Below are 13,158 nucleotides of genomic sequence, written 5' to 3'. Positions count from 1 at the left end.
AAATCAGACTTATTTTATCTGATGTTTTTGATTTATTTAAAACAAATGATATGCTGAAATAACTTAATGTAAAACTATTTTCCTTAAAACAATTACTTAAATTACACTTTCAAAATACAGATGATTTTTGCTTTATACTTGCTCAGGCACACTTAGCTTTTGGCTTACAAATTTGAACTCAGCTTATAAAAAGTTGCACAAAAGAAAATTTTTGCACACATGGCCTGTCAGAAATTAGAGAGAACTTTGCTTCAGAGATCTTTTTTTTTTTTTTTAATTTCCCTTTCTACGTGCATCGATGGATTGACTGTTTTACTGGGATGACCAGTTTTCTTTTTTGGTGGATTGCAGTTTTATCTGCTGTTCATTTTAAGAGTTAATGAGCCTTGTTCCGGGTGAGCATGGCCAATGCAATGGTATGAGGTGCCCTAGGCAAACCTTCAGTCTTTTGCCCCCTTTCCTTCTATTACCTTTTAGGACCTTAGGAGCCCCCCTGAGATTTTGATAATTGAACTCAACAATCATGATCACCTCACTACTAATAACACATAATTGGACATCAGACTTTTAAATAAGTTTCAGAAATCATGTCACAGTGTGTAATGAATATATCTATGATTTTGGGGGGTAGACTTGCAAACAAAATCAAGAACGCCATCAATTTATAAATTAAAAATCCATAACATATTTGTTAAAGATAATCTCTGGAATTGCTGGCTGGGCTAAAGAAGCATGTTTCCCCTTATACAACCAATGTGAAATTCTGGTGTTACTTCAGCAACAGTGACACATACTTCACCAAGTGTCTGGTAATGGAAGGAGTAACACAAAACCCTCCAAAGAAGACACTCAGATCCTATAAGCAAACCTGCCGGATCAAAAGAGCAATACTGGTTTGCTGTACCTGCTGCTGCTCCTTGGTGTCCCCCAGAAGCTGCCGCCCTAGACAACTGCCTAGCTTGCCTAATGGTTAAGCCAGTTCTGGCAAGTATTGGGGCCCAGCTGTTTGAGCTGTGAATCTTTACTCCAGCCTCGTGCTGTTATGTTATCATTTGGAAAGGATGCTGTAGGAAGTTAACTGCTTTTCTCTTCTTCCCTCCTCTGTTAGGAAGGGTGCCTGTGGCCTTCGGAGAGCTCCGTGTCACGACCTGGTGTTTCAGAGGTACTCTATGTCCTTCATCTTTTGTGTCTTTCTGCTTCTGATAAACATACAAACTGAGCAAAAAGCATGGCACTTCCAACAGCAACATTTGAATATTACTTTTTGTTATCTGATATGTTTATTTTATTGCATACCGTTTTGATTTCTTTATCAAATAAAATTACTGATACCAGTTACCAACTTGAATATCAAAAGTTCCCTTGGAAACTCTCATTAACATTATAACATAAAATATAGTTAAGTGCCTTTATCTTCCTCTGTGCTGGAAACAAACCACAGGCTTGGGATATCTTGACATCAGTAAGATATGCCTTCTACTATAGTATTCCGTAAGTGACAGACATTAAGAACATAAGAAATTGCCATACTGGGTCAGACCAAGAGTCCATCAAGCCCAGCATCCTGTTTCCAACAGTGGCCAGTCCAGTCTACAAGAACCTGGCAAGTACCCAAACACTAAGTATATCCCACGCTACTGATGCCAGTAACAGCAGTGGCTATTGTCTAAGACAACTTGATTAATTGCAGGTAATGGACTTCTCCTCCAAGAACTTATCCAAACCTTTTTTAAACCCAGCTACACTAACTGCACTAACCATATCCTCTGGCAACAAATTCCAGAGCTTAATTGTGCATTGAGTGAAAAAGAATTTTCTCCGATTAGTTTTAAATGTGCTACTTGCTAACTTCATGGAATGCCCCTTAGTCCTCCTATTATCCGAAAGAGTAAATAACTGATTCACATTTACCCGTTCTAGACCTCTCATGATTTTAAACAACTCTACCACATCCCCCCTCAGCCGTCTCTTCTCTAAGCTGAACAGTCCTAACCTCTTTAGTCTTTCCTCAAAAGAGAGCAGTTTCATCCTCTTTATTTGTACCTTCTCCATTGCAACTATATCTTTTTTGAGATGCGGCAACCAGAATTGTACACAGTATTCAAGGGTGCGGTCTCACCATGGAGTGATTCATAGACATTATGACATTTTCTGTTTATTAACCATTCCCTTCCTAATAATTCCTAACATTCTGTTTGCTTTTTTAACTGCTGCAGCACACTGAGGCAATGATTTAATGTATTATCCACTATGACGCCTAGATCTCTTTCTTGGGTAGTAGCACCTAATATGGAACCTAACATTGTGTAACTATGGCATGGGTTATTTTTTCCTATATGCAACACCTTGCACTTATCCACATTAAATTTCATCTGCCATTTGGATGCCCAATTTTCCAGTCTCGCAAGGTCCTCCTGTAATGTATCACAAACAGCTTGTGATTTAACAAGCTGTAGAAAGTGATTTTTCACCCTGAGGAGCCAGAATCACAAGACCATCATGAACAGTTCCCTGCCTTTTCTTCCTTTTCTCCTATTCCAGTCCCTGTCCCCACTCCTGTGCAGGGTGCTTGGCACCATAGTGACCTTACGAAGCTGAGAACCAAAGCCAGTGCTTGCTTTTTGCTAGTCATTATGTGCTGCCTTCATAAGATACTTAGTACTCTCCTTCATAAGGCCTGAGAACCCTACTTCTGTAATATTCTAAATACCCGTCATGCAAAGCAATGGAGATCCCAACATAGAATTCAGTTTAGAGCTTCTCTGACAAAGTGGCAGCTTGTTACTTTTTTTGAGGTTATTTTCCCTTATTTTGCATAGCAGTTTCCTCTTGTTCCTTTGGGTTTCCAACTCAGTTGGAACTGGAACCTTTTCGGGCCATTTGTTTGCTACCTGCTATTTTTGCTGTTTTAATTCCACCACCACCACCCCTCCCCCATGTAGTTGAGCCATTTCAGCAACAGTTCTTTGCCAGGGGCCACAGATCACAAATCTCCCCAGAAACCATCATGCATTCAGTGTGACCTGGCCAGTGGTTATCCCTTGCTCAGTGGTTGGGAATGCCAGCCCTTGGAGGAGTGTGAATGCTACTTCTACAAAATTCTCAGCCCCTCCCTTCCAAAGAGCAGAGTCCGTGTTTGGAAAATTGAACTGGTCTTTTTCATGGCAGAGTACACCATTGCTTCTGAGCCATCAGCTCAGTCCCACAGTTGTACTTTTTGACCAGAGCTGGTGAATCCCAGGCTATAGGCTCGTGCTTGCATTCCCTAAGGAGGAAATCTTGGCCCTCATTATCATATCAATATAAAGGCATGAGAAATGTTAGACCATAGTATACTCACTGAAGCATGCTCTGAGGCATGGTGCTGATTGATGGTTCCTGGTGGCTGCACTGGACCATGAGCTCTGCAGCTCTGATCACCCTCCTGCTCTGACCAGCCGCAGAATTTTTTTTCCCGGAAGAACCCCTGACAAGGCACACCAGACTCTTTTTTTCTGCAAGCTGTCCCTGCCAGACTTGGGCAGGCTCTGTCCCACAAAGCAGCCATGATCAGAGACGGAACAAATGGAATTGCACAGGCCACCCTGAGCAGACACAGCTAGCCCTTTACTGCAGACTCTGTTTGAACTACTACTGCAGGTTCTTAATATGTGTGAGCTCAGCAGCCTGCTGCATTGTCTCCACCACCACTGCTGCTGCTGCAGCCTCGAGTTACCCATGCCAGGTAGAAGGCAGCTTCAGCAACGGTGGCGTTGGGAACTGCAGAGAAGAAGGGAGAATGGAGAAATCGGAATGAAGGGAAAGAAAGAAAGAAACACAGAAGTAATCAAGGCATGGGGAAGAGAGATGATGACAGGAGGAGAGAGAGGAAACGTAAACTGGGGAGAGGGAAAGAATAGAGGGGGGAGAGAAAAATGGTAGAATGGGTGACAGGAGGAGGAGAGATGGGACAGGAAGAAGGGAACTGAGACACTGGAGGAGAAGCAAAGACTGAAAGGGGGGGGGAGGACAAACTGAGGAACAAAGGATAGTTGAGAAGGCAAGAGGCAAGTTGGAAGAGGGTGAAAAAAAGGGAGAGCAGAATGCAAGTGGAAGAAGAAAAGACTGGAAAGTAAATAAAATAGAAGAAGGAAAATGGCTCCTCTATGAGGAAAGGCTAAAGAGGTTAGGGCTGTTCAGCTTGGAGAAGAGACGGCTGAGGGGGAATATGATAGAGGTCTTCAAAATCATGAGAGGAGTTGAAAAGGGTAAATGTGAATCAATTATTTACTCATTTGGATAATACAAGGACTGCACGTACTCTTTGAAGTTAGCAAGTAGCACATTTAAAATAAATCAGAGAAAATTCTTTTTCACTCAAAGCGCCATTAAGCTCTGGAATTCATTGCCAGAGGATGTGGTTAAGGCAGCTAGTATAGCTGGGTTTAAAAAAGGGTTGGATAAGTTCCTGGAGGAGAAATCCATAAACAGCTATTAATCAATAAGGAATGGCCACTGCTTGTTGCCAGCATTAGTAGCATGGGATCTAATTAACGTTTGGGTACTTGCCAGGTACTTGGGACTTGGATTGGCCACTGCTGGAAACAGTATACTGGGCTTGATGGGCCATTGGTCTGACCCAGAATGGCATATCTTATGTTCTTATATAATTGTATATGGCAGACAAATAATGAAAAAGAAGAAAATAGATTCAAACTGGTTGAAAAATTGATCAGATTTTTAAAAGAATAAAATAAAACTTGAATTTTTAAAATTAAAAAATATGGGTATTATATACATACTGATGTTCAGCAATATGCAAATGTATACACATGTTCTTTAGAATTATCAAAGAATGTAAAAATGTTGTCACTGAATTTTATTTGAAACCTTGCTGCAGGAGATCAAGGACTTGGCAATACCCTTTGTATTTTATGACTTCACAGTATATTGATTCTCCACTTCCCCCCACATCCATGTGGGGTTAGTGGTTGTCTCATACAGTTAGTCTAAATGTTAATAAGACACAGAAGAATTTCACCTTAGTGCTTGAGTGCTATAACACAACTATGTATTCATAGTCATTGCAAAATGTTTAAAAAGGGAAGAAAAATCAGCAAGCAAGGAGTGAATATTGTCACAATGGAGTCAATTTTCAAAAGAGATAATATTTAGAAGAATTTGTCTATGGCAAAACTGAGTTTCACGCACATAAGTCGACTTTTTTTTTTTTTTCTTTTTAATAGATTTTATTGTAAAATAAAACAGAAGTTAACAAAGATTGTGCAGACAGGGAGGTATAATACATTCTGGAGTCAGTTCATACAATCTTATAAATGATGCATATGTTAGATTTCAAGCATCTCACATTTGGTACATCTATAAAAGTAACCACCCAATTATATGACTAGTATCTGTCTTATTTCCCAATGTTTTCTCCCCCCACCTCACATACACCATTTTTCTTAAACTACGTTAACAGCGTTATAATCTTGTACATCGATTTAAGCAAACATCTTATCCCTTAATATGCCTCTGCATTAAAGAATATGAAGAACCAAGAGAGCACAATTGCTGGTATTGGTGCAGAGGGAAAGATAATGCGCCATACCTTGTGTGAACACTCTCAGTTGTTATGTTTATACCTTAGCTTACTCTGGTACGTCCCCAATCCACGGAAAGCTCAGAGATGCATCAAACCTCACATTTGAGAGAAAAGAGAAGAGGAGAGAATAGATAATAGATAAGAGGCTCACACTACCAGATCAGGGCCCATCTTATGTAAAAGTATTGCTACTCAAGTTTAGGAGACTTTTCTGTAGTTCAGAGGATTGTATCGCAACATATGGAGCCCAGATTTGAATAATTTCCCCCGTGTCTTGATGGAAGCCAATCTTGCAGCGGTGTATTCTTTAGTCAATAGGTTTGTCATCTTGGCCTGCCAGGACTCAAAAGATGGAGAGTTAGTCGTTAACCAGGTGGTCAGTATAGTTTGTTTAGCAAGTACACTAGCTCTAGCCACTAATGCTAATTGAGAAATGTCCATTGGTTCCTGGTCCGACTCAGCCATCCCCAAAATCCACAGTTTGGGGTCAAAAGGTAACGTTTTCTGTACTATGGAAGAACAAAATTTATGTACCAGCGACCAGAAATGTTCAATTTTTGGGCATGACCAGAAACAATGGAGAAGATCTCCCCAGGCATAGTTGCATTTAAGACATTTTGGAGAGGAACTGATCCGGGCCAGGAACGCTTTGTCCAGAGAGAGATAAAATTGCCACAGCACTTTATATTGCACTTCTCGTAAAATAATGTTTTCAGTTAATACATGTGCACGTTCGAAACACAGTTTCATATCTGCAATAGACAAAAGCATTGTCGGATATTTAGCCCATCTGTGCCCCCAGACCTGAAGAGGTATATTTAACTTATATAAGGTTAGAAGCTGAGTGAACTTTCTGCAAGCATATTTTTCGTTTCCTTTCGTCATGAAAAGCTCTTCCAGCTGGCTCATCCCCTTCTGAGAGAAATTTGCTAGGTGGTTTGTGTGAATATAGTGCCAGAGTTGTAAGTATGCATAAAAATGTGAGTGGGACAAATCAAAAATAGATTGTAGAGTTTGGTATGGTAGTACCGTGCTGGACTTCGGATCCAGAAAATATCGGATATGAGTCAGACCCCTTTGAGCCCATAAGGTAAAGATCTGGTTATCCCTTCCGGGAATGAATTCAGGGTTACCACAGATAGGTAAGAGTGGAGTTTGTATGGAGGATATGTGAAGTAACTTACAGAGGTATCGCCATGCTCTCCTACAAGACGTCAAAATTAAGCATTGGGTAAGGAACGGGGGCACACTTCTCTCTTTCACTTGCAAAAGAGCTGATGGTGAATAACCACCAAACCACTGCGTTAAGTACTTGGTAGGGGAGAAAAACGAGCTCTCTGACAACCAATCTCTGATGTGTCTCAACATACATATGAGATTATATTGTTGCATATTAGGGCATTTTAGACCTCCCTCATCCAACGGGTTACAAAGAATTTTGTAAGCTAGCCGCGATTTCCGACCCTTCCAAAGAAACATTCTGAACATTCTATGTAACTTTGACAAATCTGCTTTATCAAGCCATATAGGAACTATTTGCAATAAGTAACTCCATCATTTTAATTAAATTTATTCTGCCCACTAGGGAAAATGGGAGGTGGGTCTATTGTTTCAAATGGGTATTTGTTTTCTTTAATAGTGGAGGTATATTGAGACGATATAGATCTTTTAAATCGCTAGGGATGTTCACCCCCAAATATTTGATTGTTCCAGTGGCCCATTTTAGTGGGAACTCAGTGCCCCAAGTAGTTCGGAGATATCCATATATCTCCAGGGCTTCAGATTTATCTCTATTGATTTTTAATCCCGAAAAGGCTCCAAACGCTTCTTGGTGAGCTAACACCCTAGGCAATGATGTTTGAGGATTAGTCAAAAAAATAAGGACATCGTCCACAAAAGCTGCAGTACGAAAGGATGTATGTCCCACCTCTAGACCCAAGATGTCCTTATCAGATATGATCTTTCCAAGAAGGGGATCAATTGTCAATATGTATAAAAGGGGGGATAGGGGACAACCCTGCCTCACTCTTCTCCTTGGCATAAAAGCCGCAGAAGTAGCTCCATTTGCTAAAATATGTGAGGTCAGATTTTGATATAAAAGGGAGATGTAGGAGACTAAGTTCCCCTCTATACCATAACATTGTAACACCGAAAAAAGCTATGTCCATGAGACCTGGTCAAATTCCTTTTTCAGAGTCAAAACTCACGGCCACTGAAGGGATAGATTTTAATTGGCAATGAGAAATTGCAGTAAGTAATTTTGCGAGGTGTGTACTAGCCGATCTCCCCTTGACAAATCCAACTTGTTCCTCCGTTATGACTTGAGGAAAAACCACACTTAATCTATTTGCAAGCACTGTAGCCAGAAGTTTAAGGTCGCAGTTTAGCAATGAGATCGGTCTGAACGAGGCAGGTTGCATAGGGTCCTTGCCCGGCTTAGCCAAGACTGTTATGTAGGCTTTGTTGAAGTCACAAGGAAATGACCCTCATTCTAGAGCATCTTGATAAAAAGAGCTCAGGGGGGAAATAGGCTTAAGCAGCTTCATGGGTTGAAGCATCTGAGATATCTCCAGATGAAATCTGAAGAGTTGCCATATAATCATCCCTGCACATGTTCACAAAGTGCTACAGATCAGATGTGCAGGCCATGGCAGATTTGACCTTTGGAGCAGGAGTATTGAGGATGGCCTTGTCTTCCTCCAACCCTAGTGAAGAAAAGCTTAGTTAACTCCTATATGTAATGACTGGTCTAGGAGGAAGATTAAATTATTCTTACCTGTTAATTTTCTTTCCTTGAGTCCTTCTAGACCAGTCCAGATCATGCCCAGGAAGACATGGATGACGAAGTTTAGTGGGACTATGGGCAGTGTGTGTGCTACCCTGATAGCACCTTCTCCTCTCTACCCTTTCTGCCTTTCTCCTCGTCTCACCTCTTATCTCACTCTGAGTGCTCTTCAGTTCCTTGTAGTTAGATGCATCAAACTGGGCACTAGGGGAGGGTTTTTGTTGTCATAGAGCTTTGACAGTAGGGGATTGAACTGGGATTGAACCAAGATCACACCCACCTTATAAGCCCAAAGTGAGTTCATAAAAGAGAGGTGTCCTCTGTCTTAATCAGTTGTGAGGGAGGGAAAATCCATACATAATGACTAGTCTAACAGGACTCAAGGAAAGAAAATTATCAGGTAAGAATAATTTAGCCTTGCTGCTCTATTTACCTTTTTCTCTCTGTCTTTGCAGATCATGTATGCGCCAAGATCCAGGGACAGATTTACAGCTCCTTCCTTTATGCAGAGGGATCAATTCAGCCGCTTCCAACCAACTTATCCCTATGTGCAGCACGAGATTGACCTTCCTCCCACCATCTCTCTTTCTGATGGGGAAGAGCCACCACCCTACCAGGGGCCGTGTACACTGCAGCTCCGGGACCCAGAACAGCAGATGGAACTCAACCGAGAGTCTGTCAGGGCACCGCCCAACAGAACCATTTTTGACAGCGACTTGATAGATATTTCCATGTACAATGGGGGCCCGTGCCCACCCAGCAGCAATTCGGGCATCAGTGCAACCAACTATAGCAGCAGCGGAAGGATGGAAGGACCACCCCCAACGTACAGTGAGGTCATGGGCCACTACCCAGGCTCCTCCTTTTTCCATCACCAGCACAGCAGCACGCCCCCATCGTCGCAGAGGGGGGACAGACTGCAGTATCCACAGGACAATTCAGAGAGCACAGCAGTTCCTATCAAAGGCAAAGACAGACAGCCAGGAAACCTTGTCTGAGCTTCTCCAACGTGCACTTGAACTGAAGGGAAGGAACGGAGGGGGCAAACGGGAGCAGATCGGCACCTTCCTTCTCCACACTCCCCGAGCACAATGTGGTTGAGTTTCACATGGTACAACTTAGTTTAAAACAAAACCACACAAAATAAGTTCTGTTTCTGATTCCTTTCAGGGGAAATGCATGCAAAAATGGATCTACACATTACAAACTTCCATTCAGTTTGACCACTAGTAATCTCTATTTGGAGGGGGGGGGGGGGGGGGGGTCGGGAAGGGATATTTTTTAAGTAAAGTATTTGAATTTATTTAATTCTAAAATGAAACTTAGTACAGTTGTTAGGCTCCACATAGCCTCCTTCACATTGACTGATGGGCAGAAAGAAGTTGTTACTGGGTAAAGCTGGGTGAAATAGATGGCCAGTTTTGCTTCCCTCCGCCCCCTTCCCCAGGGATGGGTTTAGAATGTTTATTTTCCCTCCTATGAATCAAAATTTCTGTTTTATGTGTGCCAAGGTATAAAGAGGGGAATACTAGATGAATACAAGGATTTAATTTTGTTGTGATTAATGTGTTAAAAAAAAAAAATGTTGCACTACCTTAAAGAAAAATGATACATAGATATGAGGGGGTATGTTCTACGTGATGTTTTTTTATATGTTGTCTTTTGACCTGTAGAGTGATGGTCAAGCTAGAGGATTATAATACACCATTGGGGAGAAAAGGAACATTATCCCCTACTTACAACAGAACAGGATTTGTTGGATTGAGCCCAAAGTCGCCCCACCAATATAAGTCATGACATATAGGGACAATACATTGTTACCTTTTGCAATAATTTGCAGTATAAACAAAAGTTAATATCAGCAAAATATTTTAGAAGCTTTTGGATGGAAGAGAGCCACCATTTCACATACCTGGAGTGTTTTCAGTTGCTCACGCTATGTATTGCACATACTAAAAAAAAAAAAAAGACAACCACTGAAATTTTATTGACCAAGGCACAGCGCTGCCCTCTCTTCCTTATCTGAATGGTGTAGCTTCTTCAGTAGTAAAAGGTTTTAGAGATGCTAAATCCTGAAATATACTTTGTCACATACTGACAGTAACATGCAATAAACTGTTTCAAATGCAAGGGGTTTTTTTTAATATTGTGTAAATAAATGACCCTCTTTACTGTAATTTCATTGTCTGTTAGACCTTTTGCAATTCAATGCAGTACCTGAAGATCTATAATAGTGCCATAGACAAAACCGACCTCTCTAGGCACATGACTCCCAGTCAGGTTGGTGTCTGTGTGCTATCATTTTTTTGAAGCTACCTGATTTTTGAACAATGAAATGGAGAAGTGACTTTGGAAACCCAGTTGGAACCCCCTTGGGGTAAATTCCTTGTGTTTTACAGAATAGCAGTTGTAATGCCATTTATATTGCTTGCCTTACAGCTCTGCAATATGTGAACCATGCTTGTATGGTTCTAGGAAGCTTCTTTTATTGCATTCCGTGTGGGAGGACTTGCTAGATAGAATCCATTGGAAAGCACCTAAAGGAGAACAGTGACTTCCCAGTGCACAAAGGAGGGGGGGAAAAAAGCACAGCTCATGCACTGAAAATGCAGTTACAAAACAAAGCTTTACAAATACGTTTTAACATTTTTTTCCTGGTTTGTATAATTTTCACCATACAACTTCACTTTTTCTGTAGTCCCAGTCATTGATTTTAGACCAAGGTCTTCAGTTAATAGGTTCACCATAGAAACACAGAATATAACATCAGAATGGGACCATAAGGCTCATTTAGTCTGCCCAGTTTACGTCCTGTTACAATATCATAGATGCCAGTGGATCTCTGGTTTCCTTGCGCTTCTTCACAACCAAGGATGCTCTGTGATTATTCCCAGGCTTTCTTAAATTCTGTTATAAGATTGCCTCTACCATGTCCACTGGTAGGCTGTTCCACATATCCACAACCCTTTTTGTGAAGAATCATTTTCTGATTTTACTCCTCAGTTTGCCTCTTGTTCTAGCATATGTCTAGTAGTGCTATAGAATTGATGAGCAATAGTGCAACTTCCTTTCCATTGAAAAATGTTTGCTGGTTGTGCATTATTTGTATCTTTGTAATATTTCACTGTCTGTACCATAACCTCAGCTTTCTAGGATATACGCATTTAGGTCCTTGAATCTCATTTCAACAAGCTGTACTGCAGAAAATGAACCTGTGTTTGAGCAATGATGCTGAACTTATATAGTGCTGGTGTCCCAAGGTCTCTTGACTGAAATACCAGTTATTAAAGTGATAAATATTTGACATGAGGTTTTAAGGCCCAAATAGTTTTAACTTCTATTTTTGTCCAGGTAATGAGATTTCCAGCTAGCATTCTTGCCTCATACACAGAAAATCACAGCTGGCATTTGAACCCAAGTAAAATACTTCTAAATTTGAATTGCACTAAGTGGGGTTGCTGCTGTTATTAATCAGTTCTTCATTTCCTGCTTTTCTTTGCTTGTTTGCTGAAGAGGGCAAAGAAGTGATCATGCCTCTGCTGATACCTACAGGATGGATGTTGGAAGGCAGGAGCAATTGGGACTTACCATATATAGCCAGCATTCCTTGAACTCATCAAGTCTCCCATTCTGTAGCTTCCAAGAAAAGGAATTTCAAAGACCTCCACTGTATGCTCAGACCAGGAACAGTATACATGACTAAGAAGTAAACAGACTATGTATGTTATGGGATTTGTATGCATTTCTAGTTTCCTGACTGTCATCTGAATGCATTCTGCAGGATGACACACTTGTAGTTCAGATTACATTAACATAGAGATTACAAAACAGGAATGGACTAAAATCTCTTAATGACAGGTTGGAAACATAGACTAATTCATGTTAGGCTTTCATAGACTATTTGCTGTTGAATATATTCAGGAAGGCAAAAGCTTAGATATTTGGCTGTCTAGGGTTTTCATTTTCTTACGTTGCAGAAGAAAACTATGGCAGTGCCACATTGTGGTAAAAAGACTTGTTTGAATGCCACAAACCTCGAGTGAGTGCTGACCTGTGGTGTTGGTGTTGTGGAATGGCTTAAGTACTCATTTAGACACACAGGTGCCTTGTTTGTTTCTTTGACATAGGAAGAACTGCTAATCTCAGAGAATCACACCAGTCTCAGTAGACTATAGATTGTGCTGTAGCAACCACATAAATACTATCATGCAAGCTCATGTATGGACTGCTTGCACCAAATAATCTGCTGCCGGTAACCAAACCACCCCCCCCCCCCCCCCCCTTAAGAATAATACCGCAGTGGGTTCAGAAATATATGGAGACCCATTCCTTAGGACACAAATAAAAATCACTTCTTATGGTGGTCTGAGTGCAAGATGGTTCTACTGCCAAAAAGTCCCCGCTGCTGTCCTGCACAGTTGATGCTTTGTCCGGGACGCATGGAATTGATAATGGTACATTTTCTATAGTACTTGGACCCATCACATAATGGATTGGTAAGAGAATCAAGTTTCTGAATCCAGCATTCCACATGTGAGCTTACTGGTAGAAATTGTGTAGTCCACCCTTCTCCCACCACACACCTTACTACCTCTGGATGCTCTAAAATAACTAGGAGAAGACTCCAAACAAAAGAAATGAAGAGTGATACGGACTTTGCTAGGCCAGGCAGGAATTTTTAAACTTTTTCCTAACTAAAGTAACAAACTGCAAAGATCACTGAAAGGGAAGTCCACATTCTGCAGGACTGGTTAGGAAAGGCGGTGCTGTATAGTATTGGATACTCAGA

The 13,158-nt window shown here is 41.1% G+C and overlaps 1 protein-coding gene across 7 annotated transcripts in view; it reads left to right on the top strand.

The window, feature by feature from the left end:
• LDLRAD4 (low density lipoprotein receptor class A domain containing 4) overlaps window positions 1–11,678 on the top strand; it is a 963,403-nt gene extending 951,725 nt beyond the window's left edge. For all 7 annotated transcript variants that reach the window (XM_029590930.1, XM_029590933.1, XM_029590932.1 and 4 more), the window contains 2 exons: window positions 1,109–1,162; window positions 8,825–11,678. In XM_029590930.1, coding sequence (XP_029446790.1) covers window positions 1,109–1,162; window positions 8,825–9,367 — 597 coding nt within the window. In that variant the 3' untranslated portion in view covers window positions 9,368–11,678. The remainder of the gene's footprint in view (window positions 1–1,108; window positions 1,163–8,824) is intronic.
• Window positions 11,679–13,158: the final 1,480 nt, after the last annotated feature.

The sequence above is a fragment of the Rhinatrema bivittatum genome, chromosome 2, assembly GCF_901001135.1.
Source record: "Rhinatrema bivittatum chromosome 2, aRhiBiv1.1, whole genome shotgun sequence".
NCBI lineage: Eukaryota > Metazoa > Chordata > Amphibia > Gymnophiona > Rhinatrematidae > Rhinatrema > Rhinatrema bivittatum.
This window is presented reverse-complemented; position numbering and strand designations above follow the sequence as displayed.